Here is a 16,927-nt window from a genome sequence, read left to right on the forward strand (position 1 = left end):
ACATTTCCATGAAAGGGTGTGCATGGACTACAATGCTTATGTGGTATGTGTCAAAGTAAAATCTGCATTGATGGCAGGACCCAAGGTTTCCCAGCAGAACACTGCCAAAGCATCAAACGGTCTCCACCAGCTTGTCTTCTTCCCATAGAGCATCCTGTGTTCCCCAGGTAAGTGAAGCACACGCACCTGGCCATCCACGTGATGAAAAAGAAAATGTGATTCATCAGACCAGGCCTCTTTCTTCCATTGCTCTGTGGTCCAGTTCTGATGCTCACATGCCCAGTTCTGATGCTTACATGCCCACTATTGACGCTTTTGGTGGTGGACAGGGGTCAGCATAGAGCAGCCTGACTGGGCTGCAGTACACAAAAATCTGTGTACTGTCACCTTTCTATCAGAACCAGCATTAACTTCGTGCAATTTGAGCTACAGTAGCTCATGTTTGATCGCACCACACAGGCCAGCCTTGGCTCCTCACATGCATCAATGAGCCTTGGCTGGCCATGCTGAGAAAAGTAACAGTTGCCAACGAATGAAAAGTAATGCACCAGTTGAACAATTTAACTTGATAAAAGACACCTATTTTAATTGGTTGAAAATATTATGAAAAATCCAGAGTAGGATAATTGTGTTGTTAACTAACTAATGATCTTTACAACGGAAATTAATAAATAAAAGTTAGACAATGGCTTTCTCCTAAGGCTGCTGTACAGCCAAAACATCTTTGTTGCATTAATTTTCTGTTATCATTGTAAAGCTGCATTGAAGTTGCCTGACGAGCCAGACCCACATTAAGATGTTTGGTCTGGAAACTCACCATAGACAGGGCTCAATCCGAGGGGCGGGATAAACGGTTGTCTTTCAAACTCCCTCTGCATGCGATAGGATAGCGCTACCACCAACCAGAGCAACGAAGGTGAAACAGAGCTTGTTGATAGATTAAACATTCGCCGTATCCGGTCAGCAAAACCCCGAACACATCTTCCCTTTTTAAGAATGACTTCAGTGCCGTTCTTTGTTCTTTTCTCAGAGAAAAGTTTCACTCCAAGTCTTCCAGAGTCACGGTCCAAGCTGATTCGAAAGTACGCCGATGTTGGTCAGTTTCTATGTTTACTAGAAGCACGCAAACGCAACTCGGCCGTCGTCATTATGGCCCCGCCCACCGACTCTATACACGATGTGATTGGTCCGGCAAGAGTTAGGGGAATACAGCTCAGAAGGGTATTGAGAGTTAGACGACACTTCTAATTTGCCGCCGCTAGGGTGCGTCTAGATTTCTAGGCTAGCATTGAAGTAGTCTGTATTGTAAAAGGCACTATATAAATTAAGGTGACTTGACTTATATGTTGACAGACCATCAAGATTTAGCAACTCAACATGTGTATGAATTCCTGATCAGTAACATGCTTCCATTTATGCTCAAAGAACAACAGAAGCAGACTGAAATTCAATGCGGAGATTCTTTGAATGACAAGAACATACAAGTACATCAAAAGGGATAGCCAAAGCAGTATAAACATAAATAAGCATGGAAAAGAGAGATTTAAGGTCAAAAATATTGTATCATGAAAATGTATATGAATATTTTTTCAAATGACAGAATACAGACAGAACACACTTAATTTTGACCTGGAAATGTGTAGCTAAGGGTAAGAGCAAATTTTAAAAGCGCTAAGAAAAAGGAATGGGGACTAGTGTTTTTAATGTCAAGTCATTCTCAGCTGACTCTCTGTACTTTGCTTTTAACTGTGTCTACTGAGTCATCCGCTGAGCTGCGCTTTTTAGATGACACCAGGGACAATGACACTTCCCGTTTATCCTCTAAAACTTTACATGTAGTCAAGCCAGTTTTTGGCAAATCTAAGTCCAAGCCGGGGCTCTCCAAACATGGTATTGTATCGGTTGCCACTAATTCAAGCTCTGTGGTTCTTAGTGCCTCATGCTGCTCAGTTTGTAATTGAACATCCATATCCTCTAGTTCTGTTAAAGTGCCACTGATAACTTCAGTCTGCTGCTCTTCTAGATTCACATTGAGCTCCAGTGCCCCCGTGTGGCCATTGATTGGCATTGTTTCCGCTCCTGACAGGATCTCCCTCCTGAGTGAGGCCAACTGGGCCTGCAGGAGCTCCTTGTGCTGAGCTTCAAGGTTTTCCATCTAACGATAAAAAAGTAACAGAGTTTTCCACAGGAGAAATATTCATTTGAATTAGCCCAAGCCTATACATTCAGAACACTTACAAGCTTGGCCACCTTCTGCTGGCTGTGATCTGGACATTGATATGCTTGCAGTTCCTCAAACATCCTAACATTAGATTGAACCAGACTTGCAACCTAAAAATAAAATAGAAGAAATACAAAAGAAGACTGAACTACAGTAATTGTATGCAGGAATGTTTAAAAATAAAATAAAATAAAATAAAATAGAATATTACTTTAATGAAAGTTTGGCTAAATATAAAGTAATTTCAGGTATACCTGTTCTTTGAGCTGTTTAATCTCAGCTTGTAGTGTCTTCTCCATAGTCTCCTTCTCCTGACGGAGTGTGTCAATCTGCTGGTGGAACTCCAGGAGTCGTTTCTGTAGCAGGGTCTGTTCGAAAACTTCTGCGTCCTGAAATTACAGTGACAAAGCTTTTAGATCACTCCTACAGGAGATCAGCTAAACCAGAAGACAGAAACACCAATAACGTACACTATCGTTCAAAAGATGTTCTGTGATGTTTTCTAAAGGAGTCTCTTATGCTCACCAAGGCTGCATTTATTTAATTAAGTATTATTGTGAAATATTACAATTTAAAATAACTGTTCTCCATTTAAATACATGTAATTTTTTTAAAATGTAATTTATTCCTGTGATGGCAAAGCTATTTTTTTTTACCAGCCATTACTCCAGTCTTCAGTGTCACGTGATCCTTCAGAAATCTTTGTAATATGCTGATTTGGCATTCAAGAAACATTTCTTATAATTAATGTTGAAAACAGCTTAGTATTTTTGTGGAAACAGTGATAACTCCTAAAGAAAATTCTTTGCTTTTAATGAGTTTTTTTAAAGGTGCACTATGTAACTTTTCCGTCCGCTAGAGGACTCCTATTCAAAACAAAGGCATAGTTTTATGACACCAAGTTTGAGCTCAGAATCTTGGGACTTCACCTCTTAGCCGGTGGAAAATAATCGGGATTGGGCAGAAATTAAGATCATGGATGCGGTTATTAATGTTAGTGTAGTATGAAGCACAGCAGGATCGAGTGTTAATAAGATGAACATGAACAACACACACCTCGCGATCAGGGGGGACTTTTATGATGCATAGTCACTGGCTGTGAGTATGAGGTAACAAAGATCTGGTTATCATATTAAATACATTTAAGTGTGTTTAAAATGCTGTTATGACGTTACTCTGTGCGTTCGCTCAGCCGCTGCTGTGACACTTGTTGCACACTGCTAAGAGAAAAGCGTTTCTGCAGAATAAAACCAGAAACCGAGGGTAACGCAGATATGACGCAATTGACAGGCAACCCCCCCAGACATCCTGGTTCCTTGGTTAAAAAGGCAAATTTTTCACGATTTACAAATAGTTGGAAACATTTTGGGCTATTGTAAGAACTCAATTGAACAAAATATACAACACTGGCCTAGTGGTTTTTGGATATTTTATTGAACAAATGTTATATAGTGCACCTTTAAACATCTAATATCATCAGCTCTGCACATTTTGCATTTTTTTGAGAATTAGGAATATCTGAATTTAAAAGAGCACCCTACCCACATACATTGGAGTAAACTGATAAAAATGGTCTCATTTTACAGAAAAAAACTCTAAATTTGAACACAGTGGTGGAATATTGCATATATTATATTGTATCTATTCAAAATCTTATGATAAACATAGATAAAAAAATAAATATTTTGATTTATTTTTAATTAATTTGTTATTAAAAAAATCTATATTTTTTATCATTTTGGGATCCAAGCTTTTTAGAAGTTTCTGTTGATTCTATAAATTGGGATTTAATGGGAAAAAAGAATTTTCTTGATATCTCCTTGCAAATAAAAGTTATTGAGATTTATCTGACCAAAGTGTCTAATAACTCCTACTCATCTGCATTGACATAAACTGTCCACTAGGAAATCGGAAAGAAGGCTCCGCCTCTTCAACTTTGTAAAGGGAGATCTCGGGCTCTGATTGGTCTAGAATCATGATCCACATGTCTATAAAGGGCTGAGATTCTCAGCTTTTATGTAGCATGATGCAATATGTGATGACATCATCAAAAATCGTGGCTAACATCGACAATCAAAACTAGCAATAATAAGGTTATTTGTCTGCATCACATGTTTTGATCTGGACATCGGTGACATTTTACAGTGTGATTTGGCCATACTTGCTCACAGGCATGTAAAAATAGTCTCATTTTGAAGCAAACAACCCAAGGAACAAGCTGATATAGGGTTTGAGGCTAGTAGCGTTACAACGAGTTTGTGATCCGAACAGGAATATGACTCATGTGTTTGCTTGTTCAAAGGAGTCATTTCCATCTTTGTGATTCTTGATAATAAATTTACTGTAAATTATTGGATCGGTGAAATTAACTGCGATATTCCTCAGGCCGATAGCTTTCATTTGAAATATGACTTGCCTATTTTAAGTGTGTTTGTGTGATAAAAATATGAAATTTTATATTATTTGCATGATTTTCTCAAGGGGGGGTCATTGCGGGGGGGGGGGGGGGGGGGTCGAATTCAGACCGTATTATTTTCTTCTATGTAATATAAATGCAGAAGTTATTGGGTTATTAAGAAAGCTAAGGTTCTAATCTTTCAAATGATACCCTATAGGTCTAGTTTTGTGGTGCGCGAGTTATAGATTTTTTATAAAGATTATGATGATGCAATTTTGGAGTCCAGGGGGGGTGCAGAGCTGAAGTGGTGAAAAAATCTTACATTTAAACAGAACTTTATGTAATGGATACTAATAGGCTTAAAAAACATCTAGCTTCATTAATAATGATAGATAATTGGAGTGGTATTGTCTATTGTTAGTAACAAACAAAAAAAGTGTAAAATTAACATCAATAAAATGGTAACATTCAGTGATTCCTGTTAGTAATGACCTGTTCAGTAATGATACCAGTAGCTGTGTCATAGATCACACTGTTTCCCTGTCCATCAGGGTCCATAAGAACAAGTGTCTGTGTCCCATCACATGAATTCTGGGAAGACCCCACCTCCTCCTCAGCACCCAGTGGCATCCCATTTCTCTCACAATCCTCCTTCAAACACAAAGCAAAGATCAACAATACTTCAAATCAAAAACCAAGAGGTTTAGTGGTAGATCATCCTTGTTCAAATGGTCATATTATGCTCTTTAACATTTTCAACTTTCCTTACTGTGTAATGTTGCTGTTTGAGGTCCGCAGTGTTACAAAGCACAAAATGGTGACTTTGTGCAAAACTACACAAACTATTTTAAAAACTATCAGTTAGCACTGTTGCTGAACTCCCTGGGGTTCTCTCTTGAGTCATAATAATATCCCTCATTTAAATAATCAATGCCCCAAAGGCATACACAAAAAAGGGGCGAGTACTATTTTAGTTGTGTTTGTAGTGTGTTGAAACTTGAGGATATTAGTGGTGCGGATCACAAAACTCATGGTTTGGATCATATTACTGTTTAAGTCGCAGATGGGATCATTTTTCGAATCACCAAAAACAAAACAAAAACATTATTCATGTGCAATTTTGGCTACATACTGATGAAGAATTTTTTTTTTTTTAATCTTCAAGCATGAAAATCTGTTCTAGTAGACTCAAAAACAAAAAATAAAATCATATGCTGACAATCTACCTTTGGTTCCACAGTCAATAGTGTTTCAGTGCCAGTGGTCAGGATGGGCTGAGTTAATATGGATCCAATGCTCGTGCCATCTCCACCTGGTCCAAGACTCACTGCCAGCCCTTCATATGCTTTAGCATGAGCCTCTGAGCTCTCACCATAATACTGTCGGCAGTTCACATTCTGGGAGAGGACACATGAAGACTTATTGAGTTCAAAAAATGCAATATCGCAGAAAAACTTTTATATAGGACACTAAATATAACATTTTAACAATCATTCAAATTCTATGGAAAAATATGACAACTGTAACATTAACAACACAGAAGAATTACTTTTAGAACAACAATAAAAACATCAACCAATTAGAATCCACATGACTTTAAAAAGAGCTTGAGCATTTAAAGTGGCAGACGACACAAGTATAGCGGACGCTTATAATACACAGAACATTATCGTACGTTGGTGTGGTTGCTAATATAGTTATCTTTATAGAAATCATTCTTGGTGTGAACAGGCCTTTAGCCCGATGTAATCCACTTTTACCTGAGTGACTTGGATCTGGAATGTGGTGTGTGGATTTCGGAAATGTGTTTTATAGTGTTTGATGGCCTCGTCCCTCCTGTTGAAACCATTTCTACATCTGTAGCAGTGCCAATGTGCACCTTTGAACCTTTTTTCTCCTTTAATAGTTCCCACAATCTCACAATGGATACAACAGCGCAGCACCTTCAAGCCTGTCCATAAAAATAAGTGTGAGAGATAGACTGATTTCATCAAAGAGCATCATTCATGCAAGCTATCGTAGCAAGATATAGTGAGACTATTGATTCTCAGTGCCTTACCTGCAAAGTCAATGCCTTTGTCCACATGTTTGATGCGGAAGTGCGCTCGCAGGATGACGGGATCTTGGTAAGCCTCGGCCACGGAACAGAGGGGGCAGTGCATGTGCACTCCTTTCTCCTGCCCCAAACACTTCTCATCCTGACACAGCACAGGTGTGTACGCGTGCTCTGTTCCTCTGACACGAACCGAAGGATGGGCCTAGAAAATCAAATGCAGACAGGAAGACATCCTTGTGAACGCAACTCTAAAAGAAACATTATATAGAATAAGTAGCCCTATTACTGTGCTTACAGCTGTTCAGGGTGTTGACTGTTGTCTCAAAAACTTTGTTTTTAAATACATAAAAAAAGTAATTTTTATTTCATTGTAACTGGGAGAAATGTGTTCATTAAATGTTCATTCATGAGAACACATCTGGAGCTCTTCAGAGAAACAGCCAATCAAGTGAGTGGTCTTGTAAAACATGTTCATTTATTATAAAAAACTAAAAAAAATATACATTTTGACTAGCTGCCCAGGTGCTCTATCATAATCATAAATATTGTAATTTTGTGTTTTATCATTCTGGTTGTTATTTGTGCATTACATTAATACAATTATGCATCAAAGCTTTTAGATTAATAAAATTACATGAATAAAATTCTCCAGTCTATCCGGCCACTACTGAGTTTAAATTCTTCATTTATATCATCATCATCATCATTATTATTATATACAGAATGCAAGTGAATTTCCCAACTTATTAACTTATTTTATATCCCAGAAATTATATTGCTCTGATGTGAACAGCTGCAGATGTAGCAGGCTCCAAATCCAACAAGCCAGTATCAAAGGTTACCGTTATACGTTACCCTTTAATTTTAACACAATGGCTTAAATGTTATTCATATTCACATTGGTGATGTCTATTTTATTGTTCTGATGTGAACAGCTGCAGAGATCACCAAATCTGACAAGGCAGCATAGCAGGTTCCCGAAATCCGATACCTTTTCTATTTCAAACACAGTGGCTTATAATGTTACCCAAATTCACTCTGGTGATGTTTAACCTCCTCTATTTTATATCCTAGAAAGCATTTTGGTCTGATGTGAACAGCTGCAGATTTACAGCAGGGGCACCACATCTGAAAACACAACATTAGAGGTTACTGAAATCTGTTAACGTTACCTCCTGTATTTCACATATGAAAACCTCTGTAAACAACATGCAACATTATTATTTAAGCGAAATGTTTCACAGCTTAAATGTGCATTTCTTTAAGAGCCCCTTGTGGTAATCATAAGCATTGCCGCAGAAAACCAATGAAACTTGGCCCATGCCATAAGCAGCAAGTTTGTCAACAATAATTATCACAACCACGATCTCAGGTAGTCCAAAAAGCTCTTGTTTGCAAAATGCTATTATTCATGTACATGATGATACATATGAAATACATATGTTTAGATGGGCCTATATCATCACTGACATTTATTCCATAAGGCCTGCAACTAGTTAAAATAATAAAAAAATAATGGGTAGTTATAAAACCCTACCGGGATGATAATGTAAATCTCGACTACTGTACTGAATTACATTTGTCCAGAAAGTTAAAAGCTGCACGCAAGCTTTTGCACACTTAATCAAGCTAACAACTTTAGCAAGCTAACACAAAACTCACAGCATATTTACGTTTAAACTTTCACTCACCACAAAAGCGGACATGCCTTTGATATGATATAAAAATCCGCTTCAGATTCAGCTGTCCGTCTGGCGTTTTTCGTAGTCTTTAGCCTATGAAACATCCCATTTCAAAACGCTTGTGTGTGGTTCGTCATCTGCGTGTACACATATTCACCTGCGAGTTTCCAGCACATAACGCCGACGAACGAAACGACGAGATGTCGTTATTAGAGCTCAACGTAAATCAATTTCATTGGCCTCCATCAGCCTGGGTGGGATTTTAAACCAATCAGCACCGTAATCGATGAATAAGGGATGTACACAACGAGGGCTGCACGTACACTGGTATAAGATTAATAAAAAATATATATATATATTAAATATTTACAGATATTTAAGGTAGCCAGAAACGTGTATAATCTTATCTACATGATTTTCCTTATGTAATGCTTATACAATTCATAATTCATTAATTTTATTTAAACGAAATATTAGAAAATACGTTAGCTGTGTTGTATTTGTTACGATTTAGCTATTAGATAAAATGTTTTTCTAAGGTGCTAACCTTAAATATTAAAAATGTATATCTAATTTCATAAATTGCGTTTATAAAAGGTCTTATAGCGACGTAAATCATTATTTTGTAAAAGGGGATGTAGCTCAGTGGTAGAGCGCATGCTTTGCATGTATGAGGCCCCGGGTTCAATCCCCGGCATCTCCACTTTTCCTTGGAACCACGTTATGCGTTAAAGTTAAAACTTATTCAACTTTACAATCACAATTCTGAAAGATATAGTATCATTTAAAAAACATTAAATTAAAGATAAGGAAGCCCGGTAATTGTATTGCTTATTCTTGCAATTTTCCTGATTACCACAAGAGGTCCGTCTCTAACATGGATGATGTTACTTGTCAATATAAATTAGCAATTAGTTGTTTTAGATGTGTAGATGGAAGGCATAAAACCAAGCAGCTGCCACAGAGTAATCAAAACATGTTATTTATTTTAATAATTGTGATACAAAGTATGTTCCTTCCTTTGTCTTGTTTACTTCAATCTTCATCTGGCATCTGTCAGCAAAGGCTAAATAAATTAAAAAGGAAAAATACAATTAGTAATTGCCTCTTTGTTCTGTTTTGCATTAGTACATATATATAAATTGCAGACAACAAATACACACTATTATGCAAATGTTTAATCAAATTTTTTTAAATATATGTTCACCAAGACTGCATTTATATTTGATCAAAATTGAAGTAAAACGGTAAATGGTAAAACCCTAGCATTTCCATTTGATTATATTTTAAAATGTCCTTTATCCCTGTTATGGCAAAGCTGAATTTTCAGCATCATTTCATGCTTCGGTGTCACATGATCCTCACATGATCCTTCACTTTTGATCAATTAAATGCATCCTTACTGAATAAAAGTATTAATTTATTTTATTTTTTTTAAGTTTTAAATTGTAATGTTTACTCTTATAATTCAATTTGGCAAGTTAAAGCGAATGTCATCATACTCACCCTGTCAGTTTCATTCTCAAACTCTGGATTCTTCAACTTCTGACTGGATATCAGAATAGTCAGCACTACCAATCCAAAAATAACAACTAAAATACCTAATGAGTTTGCAAACAGAGCTTCAGCAGGCAGCGCCGTATACGGTTCTGTATTGCTTCCATTTCTTCCGCTTCTGCTGAGACATAGTTGATTGACATTGAAACAGCTACAAACAGCTCAGCCATCAACAAAACCCTCAATGACTGAAAATTAAAATCATTAGAGGGTGGTATCACCATAATAAGAGCTTCTTACACAGCTAATTCAAAGAGGAGAGTTATTATTTATCCGAATGAGATACATTGCAGCAATTTCTTTTAGCTTAATGGCTGCGATCGTAGGATTGTCACTCACAGCGTCAGCAGTAGTTTCTCATTGATCCCAGACAGGCTGGTGATGAGACTCAGGGTGAAGATGGCCATGCCCATCCAGACGTGGAGAGGTTTCAGGCGGGCTCTAAAAGCCAAAGGGGTCCAGGGCAACAAGAAAGCACAAAGACCCAAAAACCACTATTCAGTCAGAGGAGAAAGGCACAGGAGACGATGTCAAGCATCATTGCATTGAAATTTGATGGAGTAGAACGCACTCATGGAGCTTTACCAAGCATGAAGCAGTGAAAATACTGTGACATGTCAGTCATCATCAGGCTAGCCCATGTGGTATACCTGCAAAGTGAATAGGGCCACCGTGGAGATCCCAGTCCAGCTGTGTAATGAATACAGATGAGGGATGTTGTTGGCTCTGTGAAAATCAAAGACAGCACACAGGCCTAGCACAGACAACACCCCTGCCACGAACAACAGCCCTGCGTGGGCCAACTTACACCACCACCTGCTCCAGGTGAGAGGAACACGGTACAGGATTATGGCTGAGAGAGAGAGAGAGAGAGAGAGAGAGAGAGAGAGAGAGAGAGAGAGAGAGAGAGAGAGAGAGAGAGAGAGAGAGAGAGAGAGAGAGAGAGAACTGTAAAATATGTATTCACAGTAAGTATTTTTTGAACATAAACATAGTGGTGGTAGGCCTACCATGTTTTTTGGTGATATCCCTGGAAATAATTCATTTGGAATATACCACGTCCATGTACACTGCCGCTCAAAAGTTTTGTGTCAGTAATACGTGTGTTGCATTATGTAATATTGACAGCTAGTGATTGAAATCTGCAGTCCAAATTCAAAATATTGGAGAGAGTTGACCCCCCCCCCCATGTTTTTACGGTTTTATTAATCAACTTTTAAACTTCTGACTCCCTGCCTGCAAACAAACTTGTCACTTAAAATATCGATTTTGTTACATGCTCTAAGCGCTGTCAATGCTAAGGGCTAGGGAATATTCATATTTCCCATTTGTGCCGTCCTTCAAATGCCACGTAGGGAGAGAGACAACAGCACAGATCAAGAACGGAATATTATAAGATTCATCTGCCTGCCGGGCTTTGCGAGTCCTGGCCCATACGTGTCTGAGTCCAGCGTGCAAAAGGTATGTTCTGTTAGACACATAAGCAAAACGATCTATGACAATGCAACACTATTACATATAAAAACACGTTTTACTCACATCGGTGTGTTGCACCATTCCTGTCGGATCCAAATCCAGCATCGACCGGAGATTTGTTTACAAACGATCCCGCATTGAACTGAAGTGAACATGTCTTCCCCACATGAGCTGGAACAGAGTCCTGCACGGGTCCATTTTTGGAGACCCGCTCCGCCCGTACCCGCAAGGCTAGCACCAGATCCGACCCGTGACCGGTGAGAATATCAAAAGTAAATCCGCACCCGCCCAGACCCGTTTATATTTGGCCCATTACCCTACCCGACCCCGCAAAAAAATCACACACGCTAAAATCATTCAAATTAAAACGCTTTATTTTTTATCTTGCAACTCTCTCAACATCAACAGCACCATGAATGGGCTAATGAAACAGGCTGTGCCTTTAAAGACTCGTTGTCAACCATTTCATATACTCCACTCACCAACTTTACTTTTACTTCACACATTGCTACTCCTGCAACGCTCGCTCCATCTGGGTTGCGAGAGGCATCAACAAAAGTTGCAATGTCGCAGTGGTGGTGACGTGATGGGTCAAATGGCATATCGTTGTTGTGTGTATGTGTAATGGTAATTTGGACTTAGAAATTGTAATACAGTATGTTCGAGGGGGGAAGAAAGGAGGCGGAAACCGGCGAACATTTAAAAGACTCTAACCAAACAAAACCAAAGTAACGTGCAGCCCCTCACGGACATCTGCCACGTGCACACACACATAATAAAACGTAAACACAACTCAACGTCAAATCCAGGTCTGGTGATCTCTCGTCCTTTATTGGTGTCGCTCGTCCTTATATGCCTCGAGCTCCCTCAGAGAACTCGAGACCGGTGTGGCTCGCAGGTGAAGCTCATTCCCAATCACGCCTGGTCTCGCTCGCTCTCTCTCTCTCTAATTCGTCCACCTCGCCACAGAAATATTGCACATATTTTTTATCCGCACTACTACCCGCCCACACAGAGTTAATTATCCGCCCGCATCCCCGCCCGTGAATTTTATAAATGTCACAATCCACCCATTTTAGTCACTTTTATGCGGCGACCCGTTGCAGGACTCTGAGCTGGAACTTCATTAAAAATAAAGTTCAACCACACATTCCTAATATTAGGATCTGAAGGAAGCTTATGTGTTCTTCTACAACCAGTAATAGCGCAATATCTTGCTATCTTCCTCGGCATGTTTATTGTTGTTGGCTAGCTTGCCGATCACCTCCATGAGTCGGTGGGCGGGGCTACTGGATTAGACGTTCTGTAGAGGCGGTGTTTCGTCGCGCAATGACGTAAGAATGAAGCACAAGACCGTTTTCTGGGCCTGGTGTCTATAAAAGCTTTTCTATGACTAACAAGGAAGTTTTCAGTTTTGAAACTTAAAGGATATTCTTATACTACCATGACCTTTTATATAGCAAAAGCTCAAGGGAAAGTTGATTTCTCAATTCATCACCCTTTTAAAAAAGAATTAATAATTAATCAAATAAATTAAATAATAAAAGCAAAAAAAATTTAATCACTGTTGACTCTGCTTACCTGATGGAATATCATACATCTCAAAAACGACATTACTAAATTAACCAAATTATTTTATAATTATCTCCTAGTTACTTTGACTATATATAGGTCTATATTTGACTATATATAGCTGGACTATATCTATTTCTGGTCTATAGTTAACCTAATAGGTGAAATGACAGGTATTGCTTACTGAGTATTAACGTTACCATCTAGAACTGCCTTAGTTTTTTCTTTTATAATTGTTGAGCTTTCTCTCATGTGAGTTTTAAAACATAATTTCACTGCTAAAACTAGGACTATGGTTATTGAATATCCTCATCTCCACATACGGTTCACAAACAACAGATTTTAATCACTCACTATTCATATTGCAAATTAACTATGGCATATGCAGCTTGAAATACCATTCGAGACGAGCACAGCTGTTTGTGTTTAATTAAATCCTTGTTATATCATCACACATTTACCTAACAGTTTGTCAATAAATGCGGTGGAAAATATAACTGACACACTCGGCACTTGTTAAGCACTGATTTTGTCAGACGTGTGTGACGGATCAGATGCCATTTTGTGTTCCACAAGAAAGAAAGAAAGAAAGAAATTCATACAGGTTTGGAATTATCCTCTTTTGTGTGAACTATCTTTTTAAGCCAGATGTCAAGATGCTCTCCACTTAATCTCACTGCCATCTTGGAGAAACAACTGTGTTATTAAACAGAAATCATTTCTGCCAGACCATTAACCTTAAAAGGAAAGAGAAGAGGTTTGCCAGTTAAAAAAGTGTTTACAGAAAGAGAGCGGTTTCTTCTCACCATTTCCATATAGCACCACGAGGCTCGTCACCATGAGGACCGGGTGCCAGTTAAACTGCAGAAAAGAACCATCCCAAGCAAACCCTCCTCTCCAGATCCCACTCCACAGACACACAAACACCACACACAAAACCCCAAGCCACACGCTCAGCACAGGAGACACGGGAAAACGCATCTATGTGTAAAGCAGAAAGAGAAACAGATTGGATAAAATATTGATTTCAGAGTAAAACTTCTTTTACTAGTTCTTGATCAGCGTTATTATTCTTCAGCTAATAACAGAAATGCTTTGTAAAAGTTACATACAAGTTTGTAAAAGCATATACTTCAATTCTTTAATTACAAAAGATCCAGCAGAGAATGAAAACATCTTGAGATGTTATAGTCACGTGTAGCTAAATGGCATATACTATAGTCTTACCTTGCTTTTATGTTCCAGACATTCAATGGACTTATTTTCTCCTTTTTCTCTCAGTGACTTTCTTTTATGTGTCCAACCCCAGAAGTTTTAGAGATGTTATGCAAGTCATGGTCATGCAGTTAACTCATTCTCCTTCAAAGCTTAAAAAAACCTTTGAAAAGTTCTGCTTGCCTCAAGTGTCTACAATAACTATGATGGAGCTTCAATGGGTGCCAGACCTTTATATTATTTGAGGGGGAGTAAAAAAAAGTTATAAACTGTTTCATACAGACTTGTCTGATGGAGCTCAGACCTAACCCAAGCTTTCTTGCAGACACAATGACTTTTACAAAAGTGAAATTTATTTTGTTCAAAAATATAAAATGTTCTTTTACAAATGGCTTGTGTACTGAATAAACCACCATACTGCTGTTCTTTAGGCCTTTGCTTCAGGTGTTAAAACTACCATTCAAGCACAGTCACCAAAAAACCTTAACTAGTATGGAATTACCTTTGTCTCAATAAATGGAACAAAACTTTATAAAACTGAAAGAAACTTTTTCATAAACTATCAGAAATATGCCATTACAAATGAAGAAAAACACGAAAAAAAAACCTCAGTCGCAGAAATGTAACAGGATATTCAGTTTGCTTCATTCTTTGTTAATGTTTTTCAAAGATTCGTTTTCAGTTTTATTGAGACAAAGGTAATTCCATAAACTAGTAAATAACAAATGCAACTACCACTGAAGGTCTAAACGCAGAACACATTGAGAATGTCCTTTTTTTTTTTGCTGTAGGATTTCATCAGAGCACAAAGACGTTAGTGTCACTGTGATATCTTCAGAATTTTTGTCACGCTAGATGTTCTTGCCCATAAGCTATCGTGAGAGCAGATAGAATGCAAATACGACATGATATGTCTTTTAAAATGCCAGTAAGAGTTTATTATCTTGCTCAACCTTTATCTAAATGGCACATTTTCTCCACAGTGGACAGGGAATGTGGACTAAATTACTGGCATTATTAAGGAACTGACCAGCGAGATGGAGATTATGATATAGGTTATAATAAATGTCTTACACTAGGTGGCCTTCATCTGCCAGTCACTTACTGTATACTCACATTAGCAGGAAATCAACCCATGTAAGGGAATGACAGTGTGCTTGCTTCATGCAAATACTACTGGCATTTACTCACTTATCAAATTAGAGAAATTGCCATCTTCTCAGACCATAAAACTAAGTCTTCCAAAAGTCACATGGTGTGTTTTCATGCATGAAATGTTCTAGCTGCTTTCAAAACACACGATGTACAAAGATCTACATTGTTCAGATGTTTTTATTTACTTATTCTGAAAAGGAACCATTACTGATCCATTTATCAAAGAGATATAAAACAAAATGGTGGAATACAACACAAGAGGATGTGTCATAAGAGGTTATGTCATAAACTGGAGGCATTGATGAACAGACAAAGTGTGTGCATGTCTAACTGATCATATATCATATATTAAAATAGATGTTGCAGAAGGTAAAGGCATGCAGAGACAGACATGCTTAATACAGACTTCCTTATCGTCCTCGTCCTCAATGAACAGTGATATATACTGGTTCTCTTCCCAAGGAAGTACACCATTTTCAGAAACTAGAATACGGTAGCTTGGGACGTTGGGTCGAAAGCAGAACTTCTTCATTGAGAAATCCGGCAGCGGGGTGTCCATCACAACTTGGCTGGAGTATTTTGTAATGAAGGCTTCTACATCCAGCTCCTCTTCGCTTATAAAGGCTCGTACATTCCTGCTGCTTCTGTTTAACACGTTCGTTTTAGAGTTTTTGTTGCCCATGGTCTTCATTGACAATGTCTTCAATTATGCCTGATGATGGCAGAATACAAATATGTAATGCAAACATAAAAATATAACAGATAGATAGATAGATAGATAGATAGATAGATAGATAGATAGATAGATAGATAGATAGATAGATAGATAGATAGATAGATAGATAGATAGATAGATAGATAGATAGATAGATAGATAGATAGATAGATAGATAGATAGATAGATAGATAGATAGATTAAAGAAAACCTTAAATAATCATAATTTAGAAGTTGAGCTTCTAAAAACATAATACAACATATTGCCAAAAGTATTGGGACCCCTCCAAAACATTGAATTCATGTGTTCCAATCACTTTCATGGCCACAGATGTATAAAATCAAGCACTGCTTCTACAAACATTTGTGAAAGAATGGGTCGCTCTCAGGAGCTCAGTGAATTCAAGCATGATACTGTGATAGGTTTCCACCTGTGCAATAAGTTCATTCATGAAATTTCCTAACTACTAAATATTCCATGGTCAACTGTTAGTGGTATTATAACAAAGTGGAAGCAATTGGGAACAACAGGAACTCAGTCATGAACTGGTAGGCCACTAATATCACAGAATGGGGTCAGCGCATGCTGAGGTAAACAGTGCGCAGAAGTAGCCAACTTTCTGCAGAGTCAATAGCTACAGACCTCCAAACTTTGTTTGGCCTTCAGATTAGCTCAAGAACAGTGCATAGAGAGATTATGGGCTTCCATGGACAAGCAGCTGCATCCAAGCCTTACATCACCAAGTGCAATGCAAAGCATTGGATGCAGTGGTGTAAAGCACGCAACTATTGTACTCTAGAGCAGTGAGACGTGTTCTGTGGAGAATCATGCTTCTCTGTCTGGCAATCTGGAGGACGAGTCTGGGTTTGTGGTCAAGTG

General features: G+C 38.1%; 2 protein-coding genes and 1 non-coding gene across 4 annotated transcripts; 1 reads left to right on the top strand and 2 right to left on the bottom strand.

The window, feature by feature from the left end:
• Window positions 1-1,441: 1,441 nt before the first annotated feature.
• Window positions 1,442-8,535, bottom strand: zgc:193801 (uncharacterized protein LOC564476 homolog). Of its 2 annotated transcripts, XM_067422999.1 has the most exons (9): window positions 8,367-8,524; window positions 7,703-7,803; window positions 6,679-6,877; window positions 6,380-6,570; window positions 5,846-6,016; window positions 5,112-5,270; window positions 2,476-2,610; window positions 2,239-2,331; window positions 1,442-2,155 (listed from the first exon to the last, which is right to left on the bottom strand). In XM_067422999.1, exons 3-9 carry the CDS (start codon window positions 6,779-6,781, stop codon window positions 1,718-1,720), a joined length of 1,290 nt encoding a protein of 429 aa, XP_067279100.1. In that variant the 5' UTR covers window positions 6,782-6,877; window positions 7,703-7,803; window positions 8,367-8,524; the 3' UTR covers window positions 1,442-1,717. The 2 variants fall into 2 exon arrangements, with proteins under 2 accessions (XP_067279100.1, XP_067279099.1); XM_067422998.1 differs by lacking the exon at window positions 7,703-7,803 and having other exon boundaries at window positions 8,367-8,535.
• A 453-nt stretch (window positions 8,536-8,988) lies between these two features.
• Window positions 8,989-9,060, top strand: trnaa-ugc (transfer RNA alanine (anticodon UGC)). Its single transcript has one exon. It is a non-coding gene; the product is annotated as a tRNA-Ala (tRNA).
• A 30-nt stretch (window positions 9,061-9,090) lies between these two features.
• On the bottom strand, window positions 9,091-14,265 carry LOC137047038 (lysosomal membrane ascorbate-dependent ferrireductase CYB561A3). The gene is made up of 6 exons (XM_067424574.1): window positions 14,190-14,265; window positions 13,769-13,943; window positions 10,565-10,767; window positions 10,254-10,408; window positions 9,864-10,032; window positions 9,091-9,423 (listed from the first exon to the last, which is right to left on the bottom strand). Exons 2-6 carry the CDS (start codon window positions 13,941-13,943, stop codon window positions 9,400-9,402), a joined length of 726 nt encoding a protein of 241 aa, XP_067280675.1. The 5' UTR covers window positions 14,190-14,265; the 3' UTR covers window positions 9,091-9,399.
• Window positions 14,266-16,927: the final 2,662 nt, after the last annotated feature.

Source organism: Pseudorasbora parva, chromosome 18 (assembly GCF_024679245.1).
Source record: "Pseudorasbora parva isolate DD20220531a chromosome 18, ASM2467924v1, whole genome shotgun sequence".
Lineage (NCBI taxonomy): Eukaryota > Metazoa > Chordata > Actinopteri > Cypriniformes > Gobionidae > Pseudorasbora > Pseudorasbora parva.

Bases quoted from the DNA above. Each gene is read 5' to 3' on its own strand.
- zgc:193801 (XM_067422998.1), bottom strand. The intron at 6,571-6,678 runs GTAAGGCACTGA...TTTTATGGACAG, and splicing joins CAAAGGCATTGACTTTGCAG to GCTTGAAGGTGCTGCGCTGT. The intron at 5,271-5,845 runs GTAGATTGTCAG...TTGTGTTTGAAG, and splicing joins TATTGACTGTGGAACCAAAG to GAGGATTGTGAGAGAAATGG.
- LOC137047038 (XM_067424574.1), bottom strand. From the start codon at position 13,943: ATGCGTTTTCCCGTGTCTCCTGTGCTGAGCGTGTGGCTTGGGGTTTTG. The intron at 10,409-10,564 runs GTATACCACATG...CTGACTGAATAG, and splicing joins TGGCCCTATTCACTTTGCAG to TGGTTTTTGGGTCTTTGTGC. The intron at 9,424-9,863 runs GTGAGTATGATG...TAATTTATTTAG, and splicing joins TTGAGAATGAAACTGACAGG to CCTTTGCTGACAGATGCCAG.